General features: G+C 36.4%; 1 protein-coding gene across 13 annotated transcripts in view; it reads right to left on the reverse strand.

Annotated features, from left to right (window-relative positions):
* The window catches only part of RALGAPA1 (Ral GTPase activating protein catalytic subunit alpha 1), a 278,603-nt gene that overhangs the window by 92,205 nt on the left and 170,066 nt on the right, over nucleotides 1–16,332 (reverse strand). For all 13 annotated transcript variants that reach the window (XM_040476948.1, XM_040476949.1, XM_040476947.1 and 10 more), the window contains 3 exons: nucleotides 15,229–15,363; nucleotides 14,639–14,822; nucleotides 353–1,217 (listed from right to left, as the gene is read on the reverse strand). In XM_040476948.1, the coding sequence (XP_040332882.1) occupies nucleotides 353–1,217; nucleotides 14,639–14,822; nucleotides 15,229–15,363 (1,184 nt within the window). The remainder of the gene's footprint in view (nucleotides 1–352; nucleotides 1,218–14,638; nucleotides 14,823–15,228; nucleotides 15,364–16,332) is intronic.

Genomic DNA, 16,332 nt, shown 5'->3' on the forward strand with positions numbered 1-16,332 from the left:
TGGAAAACCCACGTTTGGTGTCAGAAGTGTTATAAGAAAAAATAGTTTTTACTATCAGTTTACAAGAAGGTTGGAAAAATAAGATTTCTTTCAATTACATGAGCTATAATTTCTTTTTCTTTTATTTTTATTTTTTATAATTTCTAAGTCATAGTTCTACTACTCATTATGAAAATGTTAATAGTTAATTTATTGAGTTTTATTTTTATTCCCTTGAATCCTGATCTGAAATCTGTCCAGTGGCCAAACAACTAATTGGCAGATAAAATTTAGTGAGGAAAAGAACAGAGACTAAAATGCTTGATCAAAAGATGAATAAAATTAATGTTAAAAAAAATTCTTTTATTCTTACCTTTTGTCCCAGGAGTTCATTCCCAATATGCTAAGAAGCAATCTGCAATAATAAAATGCTGACTGAGGCTTTTGAGGTGTTGGTTCATCTTGCTCCACAGCTTTCATGTTTAAGTCATTAAAGTGTTTCTCAACAAATTCTTTTTCCTCTGTATGCTGCTTAAGGATAGCATTAATAACATCATTTTCCTGTTTTTCAGAAATGCACACAGGTTGTGGAGCAGGAATATTAAGTGAAATTCCAGTTCTCTGTAAGCATTCAGGACTAGTTATACCTAAATATTGCAAAAGCTCATCAAGAACATCTTCTTCATCTCTTATGGTATCCCAAGTTGGTACAGTTTCTCTAAATCCTCTTTTAAACTGGAGGGAAACCCCATCATTTACTGTTATATCTTCTAAGCATTCATTAGATGTAGGAGGCTCTTCGGCCTTCTCTTGACGAGATGATGAAAGTATGAGGGATGTAGGTTCTGACAAGCCACTCACAGGAGGTGGTCCATACAGGATGGCAGAATCCCAGGAATATTTTCCAGAGAGATCACGTACTATGATTCTGACATTTGAATTGGCTGATGCAAGGCCAGCTGATAAACCTCCTCCAGGTATACTCTCTTCTGATCTGATCTGGATACAGGACACTAAGGTTGTATTGTTCAACACAAAGAACTGGATATTTGGACTCTCAAAGAGTTCAGGAGAAAGTTCAGTACTTTCACTGTAATGATTGTCATGATTTTCACACACCTGACTTGTTAACATAGCAGGACCACCACTCATTGGATAATGGCCCAAGTGATTTACCAGATGTGTAATAACAGTGCGGGCGGCTATAGAGATTAATCCTTGTTGCATCTGAGTTTTCACTAGAAATAAGAAATATAAGTGAGTGGGGATACTGCTGCTTCCTAGGTAGGAAGTCATGTAACAATGAAATTTTTAGAAAACAAATGGAGATTTCATCACATTATCAAAATCATATTCAAATATTAGAGTAAATATTTTCAATTTAGATTCTGTTTTATAAGAATAATGGCAAAGAAGAAAACTCTTGATGAAGTTTTGTTAATTTTTTTAAAAAGCCCTTTTCAAAGTTTTGCTTATGGATTCACAATTTAAACTTAAGCCTTTATAAAGAAATCACACTTTCTTTTTTTTAAAGTTTTATTTATTTATTTAGAGAGAGAGAGCGCGTGAGCAGAGGAGGGGCAGAGAGAGGGCAAGAAGAATCCCAAGCAAGCTCCGCGCTATCAGTGCAAAGCCCAATGCCAGGCTCAAACTCACGAACTGTGAGATCATGACCTGAGCCGAAATCAAGAACTGGACGGTTAACCTACTGAGCCATCCAGGCACCCCTGTAAATCATACTTGCAAAGAAGGATCACAAGTCTTATAAATCACTTAAAATCACTCAGTACACAGATTAAAAAGCCAATGAAATCCAACTGATAAATTTATCTCATGAGTAGATTCAGAGAAACTGCATGCCTTAACATGGCATTTAATTATGGTTTTTATCAATGATGTAAAAGTTTCAGAGAAAATAATCTTTTACTAAACTTTAGGAGTCAGGATCAATTTAAACAGTGAATCAACGTAACCAGTATATACCATGAAAACTTTCAGGGAAATCATATTTTATGGGCCCGCTTATGTATTGTATTTTTGTAAGATATTCTTTTGGGTCATTGTGGTCCCAGTTAGTTGGAGGTCAGAAGCATTTTTTTCCCCTTCCTTACGCACATTAGGGAAAGCAAATAGATAAAGAGCATATCCATAGCAAGGAGTAAAAAAAGAAAACAAAGAATACAGCAGTCAAGGGCATGAAATGGCAGGACCTGAAGGAGGAAGAAGAGTGGGGGGAGAAGGAAGACAGAAAACAGAATAAAGGGAGGGAGGAAGGAAGAAGTGGAGAGAGACAATAACTTGGCAAAGCCCACTAGCCAAACACTGCCGGTGTGACTGCAAGCAGGTTGATGTGGAAGCCAATTCTAAAATGAGTGGTGTCGGGAAGTTGGGGACAGTCTTGATACTTTTCATCTACGAGGCAGGGGAAGAGTTGTCATTGGTAAGGAAGCACTCATCATTTATGTTAGAAGAGGATGTTTAGTTGTGTGTTGGTACATGTGTGTACATACAGTGTTGTCTTAGTTATAGACATGATTACAGAATGATTGTGTCTCTATATTGTTCTACCATAGTCATAGAGTGATCTTGTCTGAACGCTGTTTATATTCTGAAAGTTAATCATTTGGAAACACTATGGCCTATCTGCCAGAATAAATCTAGATTTGAGAATGTCCTGATGATCAAAGTACTATCTACATAAATTCCTTAGTTTTAAGTGTACTTTGTGATGCATTTTGGCAACTGTACAGAGTTGTGTAACCACCAACATAATATGTAGTAAAATTCCGACATAAAAAAATAAATTATATTTTATGTAAATTATATCTCAATAAACTCCACTTTAAAAAAAAGTTTATTGTTGAAAGTGCTGCTATAAACATTGGGTACAAGCCCCCTATGCATCAGCACTCCTGTATCCCTTGGCCTAAATGTCCATCAACTGATGAATGGATAAAGAAATTGTGGTTTATATACACAATGGAATACTACTTGGCAATGAGAAAGAATGAAATATGGCCTTTTGTGGCAATGTGGATGGAACTGAAGTGTTATGCTAAGTGAAATAAGTCATACAGAGAAAGACAGATACCATATGTTTCACTCTTATGTGGATCCTGAGAAACTTAACAGAAGACCACGGGTGAAGGGAAGGAAAAAAAAAAAAGTTAGAGAGGGAGAGAGCCAACCCATAAGAGACTCTTAAAAACTGAGAACAAACTGAGGGTTGATGGGGAGTGGGAGGGAGAAGAGGGTGGGTGATGGGTATTGAGGAGGGCACCTGTTGGGAGGAGCACTGGGTGTTGTATGGAAACCAATCTGACAATAAATTTCAGATTAAAAAAAAAGTTTGTAAGGACATTAGCTTGTGCACTGCTCATGTGATGCTTAAAAAGAAGCAAGAGAAAAGAATAGTGTTATATTTTCAAGGCCATAGCCCTCACTGACTACAAGCAGAGATCAGCAAGAAACCAGCTGCTATGCCATTAATAGCAAAAACATCTTTTTCCATTATTCCAACTCTAAAAGAGAACTTTGGTTGACTTTGAAATGTTGGAGTATCAAAATTTTAATCTTCTTCCATTATCAATCATGTTTTATGACCACATACATGTATATATATGAATATTTTTCAGTTTACTTAAAAAGTTCCAATTATATTGAGTTGTTCTTCAATTATAAATATGCCTAGTTCTGAAAATCAGCTCTTCAACACTAGATAACACTAAATGATTAACCTTAATTCAATCCTACGTTTTTTCAAGACCATATGCAGGTCAAGTAAAAAGATATGTCATTGGATGAAAAAAGAGAGAAGTGGCTTGAATGTAGTGTCTGCTTTCCCTTCCCCTCATTAAAACTTAGAATGCAATGAAAGTTCATGCTGTTGGGGACCTTATAGACAATTTAGCCAGTACTCATCATTTTGAACGTGAGGACAAGTGGGTACACAAGAGCTAAGGGATTGGTCTACCAAAGAACAGGGCTGGTCTTTGCTTCCCAGTTCAGTGTTAGTTCCATCTTTACCACAACTCTAATTTCCGTATTTTTATCTTTTGTTAAAATGCCCTTTTCGGGGCGCCTGAGTCAGTTAAGGGTCTTGAGTCTTGAATTTGGCTCAGGTCATGATCTCATGGTTTGTGAGTTTGAGCCTCATGTCGGGCTCCGACTGACAGCCACGAGCTTGCTTGGGATTTCCTCTCTCTGCCCCTCCCCACTAATGTTCTCGATTGCTCTCAAAATAAATAAACATTTTTTAAAAATGCCCTTTTCTTTTAGCAAATCACTGTGACATATGGAAACAATTCAACTTTTTTTCCCTGTGTATAGTAACTTCAAGATAGTATTATTTAGCATACCTTAGTATCTATAAAGGCCAGATCAATTGAAAAGCTCATCTAACTAAGACCTAAGCACATTTTAAATGGTAATAAAAGGGGTGTCTGGCTGATCAAAAAGGATTTAAATAATATAACAGAAAGTGAATTTAGAATAATAGTCATAAAATTAATCGCTGGGCTTGAAAACAGTATAGCTGACAGCAGAGAATCTCTTGCTACAGAGATCAAGGGACTAAGGAACAGTCACGAGGAGCTGAAAAACGCTTTAAATGAAATGCATAACAAAATGGAAACCACCACAGCTCGGATTGAAGAGGCAGAGGAGAGAATAGGTGAGCTAGAAGATAAAGTTATGGAAAAAGAGGAAGCTGAGAAAAAGAGAGATAAAAAAATCCAGGAGTATGAGGGGAAAATTAGAGAACTAAGTGATACACTAAAAAGAAATAATATACGCATAATTGGTATCCCAGAGGAGGAAGAGAGAGGGAAAGGTGCTGAAGGGGTACTTGAAGAAACAATAGCTGAGAACTTCCCTGAAGTGGGGAAGGAAAAAGGCATTGAAATCCAAGAGGCACAGAGAACTCCCTTCAGACGTAACTTGAATCGATCTTCTGCATGACATATCATAGTGAAACTGGCAAAATACAAGGATAAAGAGAAAATTCTGAAAGCAGCAAGGGGTAAACGTGCCCTCACATATAAAGGGAGACCTATAAGACTCGTGACTGATCTCTCTTTTGAAACTTGGCAGGCCAGAAAGAGTTGGCACGAGATTTTCAGTGTGCTAGACAGAAAAAATATGCAGCCGAGAATCCTTTATCCAGCAAGCCTGTCATTTAGAATAGAAGGAGAGATAAAGGTCTTCCCAAACAAACAAAAACTGAAGGAATTTGTCACCACTAAACCAGCCCTACAAGAGATCCTAAGGGGGACCCTGTGAGACAAAGTACCAGAGACATCACTACAAGCATAAAACATACAGACATCACAATGACTCTAAACCCATATCTTTCTATAATAACACTGAATGTAAATGGATTAAATGTGCCAACCAAAAGACATAGGGTATCAGAATGGATAAAAAAACAAGACCCATCTATTTGCTGTCTACAAGAGACTCATTTTAGACCTGAGGACACCTTTAGATTGAGAGTGAGGGGATGGAGAACTATTTATCATGCTACTGGAAGCCAAAAGAAAGCTGGAGTAGCCATACTTATATCAGACAAACTAGACTTTAAATTAAAGGCTGTAACAAGAGATGAAGAAGGACATTATAAAATAGTGACAGGGTCTCTTCATCAGGAAGAGCTAACAATTATAAATGTCTATGCGCCGAATACTGGAGCGCCCAAATATATAAAACAATTACTCATAAACACAAGCAACCTTATTGATAAGAATGTGGTAATTGCAGGGGACTTTAACACCCCACTTACAGAAATGGATAGATCATCTAGACACACGGTCAATAAAGAAACAAGGGCCCTGAATGAGACATTGGATCAGATGGACTTGACAGATATATTTAGAACTCTGCATCCCAAAGCAACAGAATATACTTTCTTCTCGAGTGCACATGGAACATTCTCCAAGATAGATCATATACTGGGTCACAAAACAGCCCTTCATAAGTTTACAAGAATTGAAATCATACCATGCATACTTTCAGACCACAATGCTATGAAGCTTGAAATCAACCACAGAAAAAAGTCTGGAAAACCTCCCAAAGCATGGAGGTTAAAGAACACCCTACTAACGAATGAGTGGGTCAACCAGGCAATTCGAGAAGAAATTAAAAAATATATGGAAACAAACGAAAATGAAAATACAACAATCCAAACGCTTTGGGACGCAGCGAAGGCAGTCCTGAGAGGAAAATACATTGCAATCCAGGCCTATCTCAAGAAACAAGAAAAATCCCAAATACAAAATCTAACAGCACACCTAAAGGAAATAGAAGCAGAACAGCAAAGGCAGCCTAAACCCAGCAGAAGAAGAGAAATAATAAAGATCAGAGCAGAAATAAACAATATAGAATCTAAAAAAACTGTAGAGCAGATCAACGAAACCAAGAGTTGGTTTTTTGAAAAAATAAACAAAATTGACAAACCTCTAGCCAGGCTTCTCAAAAAGAAAAGGGAGATGACCCAAATAGATAAAATCATGAATGAAAATGGAATGATTACAACCAATCCCTCAGAGATACAAACAATTATCAGGGAATACTATGAAAAATTATATGCCAACAAATTGGACAACCTGGAAGAAATGGACAAATTCCTGAACACCCACACTCTTCCAAAACTCAATCAGGAGGAAATAGAAAGCTTGAACAGACCCATCACCAGTGAAGAAATTGAATCGGTTATCAAAAATCTCCCAACAAATAAGAGTCCAGGACCAGATGGCTTCCCAGGGGAGTTCTACCAGACGTTTAAAGCAGAGATAATACCTATCCTTCTCAAGCTATTCCAAGAAATAGAAAGGGAAGGAAAACTTCCAGACTCATTCTATGAAGCCAGTATTACTTTGATTCCTAAACCAGACAGAGACCCAGTAAAAAAAGAGAACTACAGGCCAATATCCCTGATGAATATGGATGCCAAAATTCTCAATAAGATACTAGCAAATTGAATTCAACGGCATATAAAAAGAATTGTTCACCATGATCAAGTGGGATTCATTCCTGGGATGCAGGGCTGGTTCAACATTCGCAAATCAATCAACGTGATACATCACATTAACAAAAAAAAAGAGAAAAACCATATGATTTTGTCAATCGATGCAGAAAAGGCCTTTGACAAAATCCAGCACCCTTTCTTAATAAAAATCCTTGAGAAAGTCGGGATAGAAGGAACATACCTAAAGATCATAAAAGCCATTTATGAAAAGCCCACAGCTAACATCATCCTCAACGGGGAAAAACTGAGAGCTTTTTCCCTGAGATCAGGAACACGACAGGGATGCCCACTCTCACTGCTGTTGTTTAACATAGTGCTGGAAGTTCTAGCATCAGCAATCAGACAACAAAAGGAAATCAAAGGCATCCAAATTGGCAAAGATGAAGTCAAGCTTTCGCTTTTTGCAGATGACATGATATTATACATGGAAAATCCGACAGACTCCACCAAAAGTCTGCTAGAACTGATACATGAATTCAGCAAAGTTGCAGGATACAAAATCAATGTACAGAAATCAGTTGCATTCTTATACACTAACAATGAAGTAACAGAAAGACAAATAAGGAAACTGATCCCATTCACAATTGCACCAAGAAGCATAAAATACCTAGGAATAAATCTAACCAAAGATGTAAAGGATCTGTACGCTGAAAACTATAGAAAGCTTATGAAGGTAATTGAAGAAGATTTAAAGAAATGGAAAGACATTCCCTGCTCATGGATTGGAAGAATAAATATTGTCAAAATGTCAATACTACCCAAAGCTATCTACACATTCAATGCAATCCCAATCAAAATTGCACCAGCAATCTTCTCGAAACTAGAACAAGCAATCCTAAAATTCATATGGAACCACAAAAGGCCCCGAATAGCCAAAGGAATTTTGAAGAAGAAGACCAAAGCAGGAGGCATCACAATCCCAGACTTTAGCCTCTACTACAAAGCTGTCATCATCAAGACAGCATGGTATTGGCACAAAAACAGACACATAGACCAATGGAATAGAATAGAAACCCCAGAACTAGACCCACAAACGTATGGCCAACTCCTCTTTGACAAAGCAGGAAAGAACATCCAATGGAAAAAAGACAGTCTCTTTAACAGATGGTGCTGGGAGAACTGGACAGCAACATGCAGAAGGTTGAAACTAGACCACTTTCTCACACCATTCACAAAAATAAACTCAAAATGGATAAAGGACCTGAATGTGAGACAGGAAACCATCAAAACCCTAGAGGAGAAAGCAGGAAAAGACCTCTCTGACCTCAGCCGTAGCAATCTCTTACTCGACACATCCCCAAAGGCAAGGGAATTAAAAGCAAAAGTGAATTACTGGGACCTTATGAAGATAAAAAGCTTCTGCACAGCAAAGGAAACAACCAACAAAACTAAAAGGCAACCAACGGAATGGGAAAAGATATTTGCAAATGACATATCGGACAAAGGGCTAGTATCCAAAATCTATAAAGAGCTCACCAAACTCCACACCCGAAAAGCAAATAACCCAGTGAAGAAATGGGCAGAAAACATGAATAGACACTTCTCTAAAGAAGACATCCGGATGGCCAACAGGCACATGAAAAGATGTTCAGCGTCGCTCCTTATCAGGGAAATACAAATCAAAACCACACTCAGGTATCACCTCATGCCAGTCAGAGTGGCCAAAATGAACAAATCAGGAGACTATAGATGATGGAGAGGATGTGGAGAAACGGGAACCCTCTTGCACTGTTGGTGGGAATGCAAATTGGTGCAGCCACTCTGGAAAGCAGTGTGGAGGTTCCTCAGAAAATTAAAAATAGACCTACCCTATGACCCAGCAATAGCACTGCTGGGAATTTATCCAAGGGACACAGGAGTACTGATGCATAGGGGCACTTGTACCCCAATGTTCATAGCAGCACTCTCAACAATAGCCAAATTATGGAAAGAGCCTAAATGTCCATCAACTGATGAATGGATAAAGAAATTGTGGTTTATATACACAATGGAATACTACGTGGCAATGAGAAAAAATGAAATATGGCCTTTTGTAGCAACGTGGATGGAACTGGAGAGTGTGATGCTAAGTGAAATAAGCCATACAGAGAAAGTCAGATACCATATGGTTTCACTCTTATGTGGATCCTGAGAAACTTGACAGGAACCCATGGGGGAGGGGAAGGAAAAAAAAAAAAAAAAAGAGGTTAGAGTGGGAGAGAGCCAAAGCATAAGAGACTGTTGAGAACTGAGAGCAAACTGAGGGTTGATGGGGGGTGGGAGGGAGGAGAGGGTGGGTGATGGGTATTGAGGAGGGCACCTTTTGGGATGAGCACTGGGTGTTGTATGGAAACCAATTTGACAATAAATTTCATATATAAATAAATTAAAAAAAAAAAAAGGGGTGTCTGGGTGGCTAAATTGTTTGAATGTCCGACTTCAGCTCAGGTCATAGTCTTGCGGTTCGTGAGCTTGAGCCCCGTGTTGGGCTCTGTGCTGACAGTCTGGAGCCTGGAGCCTGCTCTGATTCTGTGTATTCCTCTCTCTCTGCCCTTCCCCTGCTTGTACTCTCTCCCTCTCAAAAATAAACAAACAGAAAAATTGTAACAAAAAATTGTAATTAAAGATATTACAAATTTTTTGATGTATGAAAAGAATTTTCTGTTCTTTCTTTGTCCTCCTCCTTTTGAGTGATAAACTTAAATATAAGACTTGTTCTAAGCAATGAATCTTTTTTGTAGAACATTTTTGAGAAGCGAAAGAATATAATTTAATAGAAACATCACAGAGAAAAATTCCTGACTTCGCCTCTGGCTTGATCTGTGATCTTAGAGAAATCACATGAAACACCTCAAACACCACTTTTCTTTAAGAATAATACAGATTTTTTTTTATAAAGATGAATTGAAAACTTGTATACAAAGTTGAATATAACAGAAGCAATATAAATCATTCAATTTTGAGAGCATTATAAGTATCACAGGTTTTATGAGTTCCTTTTTCAAACTTACTTATAAATAAACTGCAAGAATGAGCCAGCTCTCCCCAAAACAAAACCCTAGTCCTAGGTTCCTGTCCATCCTATACATCCTCTTCTCAAAGGATGAGACAGTGGGAATGCAGTTCAAATGAACTCATTTACGAATCTGTCATAATTACTAACACTGAGAATACTTACAAACTATATTTAGATTTTAGATGTAGGTAACAGCATTTTCTTTCCTAAACTGCTTGTCTAAATTCAGGATATATATAAATATGGAAGGATAAAAATCTCTCAATTTGTTAATTGGACAATTTTAGTTAAAATTTTGAGTTATGAACTATGGAACATATGTATCTCTCCTCAAAATCAATTTAGATATAAAGAAAACATATGAAATTCTCTAATTTAGATATTCAAAATGAAATTCTAAATAACTAGCCTTGTGAGAAAATGTAACATGAAGATATCGATGCTTCTAAGGCTTTGTGTAACTAACATTCATTTAAATAAGTCTATTCAGGGTTGTCTTTTCAGACTGTCAGATTAAACAAACCCTACAGCATTTGCAGCAAACCCATAATTACAGATTATTACAGCATACAAAAGCAGCAAGACATAAAAAGCTGCTGCAATTCATTGCACTCTAATAGGACATGCAGAGGAAGTTAATTTTGGCAAATGCTTTAAATATTAGCTTTGCATAATATGTATAGGTGAAACTGTAATTAGGACAAAATGAATCCTTTGGAGCCTCCTTTCACTCTGACCCTGCAAATGATGACTTTTTGCTAATAAGACTATTGCTATTTGACAAAAAGCCAACTTTACTACCTTGCTTTATTATTTAGTAAATTTAATAATTACACCTGCTCCTGCCAATAGTCCTCAAATCAGACTCGTTCAATCTAATACTGAGCTTATTAGGGACACTCTATGTTTAGAAGTCTTTGGCCAAAAAAGTGCTTGAAGATGATGAAACATGTCTTAGACAAGGGCACAATGATTAGTCACTTTGCCATATTAAAAAAAAAAAAAAAACGAACACAGCATGTTGTCACTATAGACCACAGGATCACCTGCTGTTGGCTTACAGCTGTTCCTAAAAGGTTCTGCATTAATCTGGTCCTTTATACCTTTAAGAAAGTCCAAAGGGAACAACTTAGCACATTTAGAGAACAATACTCCACAGAGTATTTGGTATCAATATAAAACTCATCTATTTAAATCTTTACCTTTGTGTCTTTTACTGTAACTGTTAATGGTACAGTAAATTTTGTCTGAAATACATTAAAAACTCCCTTTACATAAGTAAACGACTTATTTCACTGTTTAACAAGTGTGCTATACTGCCCTCAGGCTTCATGATTTTACCCTTTTGAGAATAATGCAAAAAGTAACTAATCTTTTCAGATAATTTTGCTTTTAAGTAAAATAAACAGTTTACCAAATCTAAAGAATTAAATATATAAAGTTGTCTATATATCAATTATGGTCTAAATTATTTTGCTATACTATGCTTCCTAGTATATCTCTACTATATCTGAGCTTCAATTTAAATCTTATATTCTTATTTCAGTTCTGTATACAGCTGACCCTTGAAAAATATGGGGGTTAGGGCACTGACCCCTCCATGCAGTGAAAAATCCACATTTTAACTTTTTACTTCTCCCAAATTTAACTGCGAATAGCCTATTGTTCACAAAAAGCCTTACCAACAACATAAGCAGTTGATTAACACACATTTTGAATGTTTTTTTGTATTGTATACTGTATTCTTATAATAAAGCTAAAGAAAAGAAAATCATAAAGAAGAAAAAATATATTTATAGTAAAAAAAAAAAAAAAAAAACTCCATGTGTCAGTGGACCTGCACAGTTCAAACCCATACTGGTTAAGGGTCAACTGTATTTGTGTTCTAGAGAAACTATTAGCAATTTGTGACCAATCCCAAACCCTAGCCCTATTTCTTTGATGTGTAACTTCATATCTTTATTTGCATTCTATGTCACCAATCCATCATCATGGCCACATCTTAGATGTCTGGAACATTTATAACTATTACACCTTTAAAAATGAAACTCGTCCAGGGCACCTGAGTAGCCCAGTCGGTTCAGTGTCCAACTCTTGGTTTCGGTTCAGGTCATGATTTCACAGTCTGGGACACTGAGCCCCACGTTGGGCTCTGTGCTGACAGTGTGGAGCCTGCTTGGGATTCTCTCTCTTCCCTCTTTGTCCCTACACAATTTGCAAACTTTTTCTCTCTCAAAATAAATACACTTAAAAAAAATTTTAAATTAAATAAAAATCAAACTCTCACTTAATAGCTTACTCTTTGACCACAATCTCTCATCTAGTAATTTTCCCATTCTGTTTTGTAGAGCCCTTGGAGAGGGCTGTTAGGAGATGGACAGAATAGAGTTCAGTAGGATCCAAGGCCTCCACCCTGCTGCAGCTCTGCTTTTATCAGTTTTACAAAGTGGGCTTCCTTGTGAAATTTATTTGCAGAGGTTCCACTGCTTAAAAACTCATTTTAAAAACTACTGTCCTAACATACTGATGCTCTCAGTGATTCTCAACCTCGGCTGCATATTAACCACCCGCAAAGCCTTAAAAAATCCTAGCAATCCCAAATCAATATATCAAAATCTCTACGGATGGGAACAGAGCAGCAGTATTTCAATGTGCAACCAAGGCACTGTTCTAACTTACTACCAACATTTACTTTCTGATTCAATGAATCACTCCATTTTCTTCCAACTTATTAGCCATTTCCTAGCATCAGTTCAACCCTCACCAAGCCTTGATTCCATGGCTAAACCATATACCAACATTCTGAAAACCACAGTTCCCAGGTATTCTGCCACATCCACCTTACTGAATGCTGACTGGTGCAACTAAAACTTTGTAGTTTCCATTTTCTGTTGGACTCTCAATAACATCTGCTAACCCCCTTAATCTACTTCCATCTTCTTTTTCTTTCTGGGTCAGAATAAGGACTAATATTAGCATCTATACTTTCTAGCTCACTCTTCAGGAGCTTCACCCTACTAATGATCCCCTTCCCATCTTCCTTCTCAGTTTATAGAAGTTCAAGTCTCTTCATCCTTAGAAATCCTTTAACTCTGCTGAGAATTATTTTTTAGCTTACTTACTGTCTTATCATTTATCTTTCTTTTTTATACAGTCCAGCTTCTTTAAAGAGTACTTTTGACAAATGGCTCTATTTCTTTAACTCCTCTTTGCTCTTCAACCCACAGCCATCCACTTCTCCCTCCTACTTCTCTGCTGAAACTAAAGCAGACATATTTTTCAGTCTTTCTGCATCTGGCCTATCATTTAATAACATTACCCAATCTTTTAAATATCTTTCTCCTGTTTTTGTTTCTGAGAAATTATTCTCTCCCAGTTTTCCTTCCTTTCCAACTTTTTTTCTTCTCAGAATACACACATACGTGCGCGTGTGTGTGTGCAGACAAATACAGATTCCTAACAAAGACCTTTCTGCTACGATTGAGATCTGCATATGCAACAAACTGCCCACTGGCAGTCTTCATATGACTATCCGACCTTCATCCCAAACTACACCATTTGCAATATTGCACCTCCTCATTCTCCTTCCCAAACCTCTAGCCTTTCTCATATTCTTGGTCTACTTTGGGAGAGATCTAACCAATTTAGGCCTTTAGCAATTCTTGGTAGGCCTATTGCAAGCTTCATGATTGGTTTCTCTGATCCTGGTTTAACTTTCTTAAAATCAATCTTTACCAGAGATCAGCAAACTTCTTCTCTAAGGGACAGATAGTAAATATTTTCAGCTTTCTGGACCACATGATCTCGTTTGCAACTATTCAACACTACTGTTGTTGCACAAACGCCGACACAATGATACATAAATGAAAGCATGGATGTGTCCCAATAAAACTTTATTTACAGAAACAGGTGGCAGGCATGGGCCATAATCTGCCAACTCCATAAAACACTGCTTTCAAACTGCTCTCAGTACTAATTTTCTCATGTATATAACCTTCTTAAAACCCTTCAATAATTTGCTGGGTTCCTCTAAACTACCTCTGTGTCTTAAATGTACTTTTATTTTTATACTCGTATTTAAAGGTTATTTATTTACATCTTTCTCTTATATCTGAAAGTAAACTCTCTGAATGTAGAAACAATGTGGCTTAAAAAAAATGTTACTGAGTTCACTACCTACCAAGAACTGTACAAAGGGTTTTACACATATTATCTTATTCAAGACTCAAAACAACCACGAGGGAATAAATATTATCAGCCCTATTTTATAGATAAGGAAACAGACATAGCCACTCAGCTAGTAAATGAGAGTCAAAATTCAATACCACATCTTTTAGACTCCAAAGCTAAATCTCTTATTCCATTATAGAAATCCTATGATGTATAAAGTAAAGTATCAAAAAAACCTTACCAGAATAACTTCACTAGAAGTATAAAGGGAGTGTCATCACATATAATCTTAGTAACTGTGTTTCTGAAGTTATATTTTAAACTAAAAATGAACTTTGCTAGAATATACATGGTGAGATACAGAACTACAAAGTAAGATATACTCATCTCCATTATTTTTACTTATGGCCTCAAATCATACTTTGAGAGAATCCAAGAAATAATACTGTCCTAAAGTGAATTCCTTTTACCTTCTGTCACTGGCTGAAGTTTAGAAGATCGTTCCGAATCTGGAGAGTGAAGAGGTTCAGGCTCTTTCAGACTTTCCAAATGCATAAAAGGGTCATAATCTACAGATGCCAAGTCAGAGAGGCTCATTGGAAAATACCTTGGATTGCTAAAACACTGAGCTCCATAAACACACCCATGTAATACCTGGAAGTACGAGGGAAAACAGGTTTCCTTTTCAGTGAAGATAAATAAATAAAGATAAATGGAGAAAAATGACAACTGGTAATACAAGAGCTTGAAAATTTTTTTAAATATTTTAAAACTCAGTTCTTCAATCAAGGTAAAATTTAATGCCTTTTAAAAACAATAATGAGTAAATTTAACTAATGATTCTCACATTCCATAAGGATATGACTCCTTTCAAAAATCTGCAGTAAAGCAGAAGCATCTTGTAGGAAGAAGTTTTAATTACTCTTAGGTACTATAAGATAAATCTATGTTCTTAGAAAATATATAGCTCTAAAAACAAAAATGTAATACCAAGAAATGTTATTTCTTTAGGTTTTAAAAACTGTGGTTACCAAATAAACAATAAAGCAAATAAGGTTACCTTATAAATGCAATTGAGGACAGATTTTTCTATTTTATCATTTTCTGCTCCTGTAGCATGGACTGGTTGGAGCAGTGTCTTTAGAGGTAAGGCCATGATCCAGTCCAGGAGGCACAGAAGTAAGGATACAACCAACTGTAACAACAACAAAAGAGATGATTATGACTGTAAACTCACAAAATAAGAGCTTTAATACATTTAACAGAAATTCACCAACTTATTTTTTGTCTTCCAAAATGTATTTCAGGAATAAAATCAACCCTAATTCTACTATGAATATTTACTTAGATCTGATTTTAAGATATTGCATATGAACATTATGGTGGGTTTCTTCCTCATATTTTAAAGCCAGCACAATGGAACTTTAAGTGTAATAAACAGGACGGCAAAAATTATTTAAAATTCCTATAAAACGCTGAGCCTAAAACAGAACAGACATCAATTAGCTTGACTTATTTAAAACTGTTCAAGGAATAGATCACAAATGAAAGGTTGAGTTCACATATATCAAAAATATTTCTACATTCCTTTTAAAGAACAAAAAGAACCAATAAAACATCAAAAAACTGACATCCTCAATATAACCAAAAAACAGAACATCCAGACTTCAAATTATCTGTGAGTAGAAACTATCAGCAAATCCCAGCAAGCTTTTCCTCATTATCCCATTACAAACTTTCATGAAGAGCAAGGGCAGTTTAGGAAAAATTGTAAAAGAGAAGCAAGAACTAGGTATAAAGCTAAAAACCAAGCCAGAAAGAAAAATTGTATGAGAAAGAAAAAGTATGAGAATATTGAATAAGTGTACTGGTAGATACGGAATAGAAAAAAGGACTTAAAAGTACACACAGGAAAGGTAATGCTTTGGAGAAGAAGAATGTTAAGAAGGAAAAGGGAGACATCCTGTGGCAAACATATAGTAAAAAGAAAAAGCAGAATTTAGGATCCTGCAAGACAAACAAATTTCAAAAATTGATGGGCTTATAATTTCTCTCCTCCTTAAAAAGCATCATCCAATAATCTGATGGATCTACAATTCCTCCCCTTAAAAAGACAATAAAGACACTAAACTTTGTTGAATCACCAGATGAGGGAGCTCTTGAA

The sequence above is a fragment of the Herpailurus yagouaroundi genome, unplaced genomic scaffold (assembly GCF_014898765.1).
Source record: "Herpailurus yagouaroundi ecotype Mexico unplaced genomic scaffold, PumYag 141, whole genome shotgun sequence".
NCBI lineage: Eukaryota > Metazoa > Chordata > Mammalia > Carnivora > Felidae > Herpailurus > Herpailurus yagouaroundi.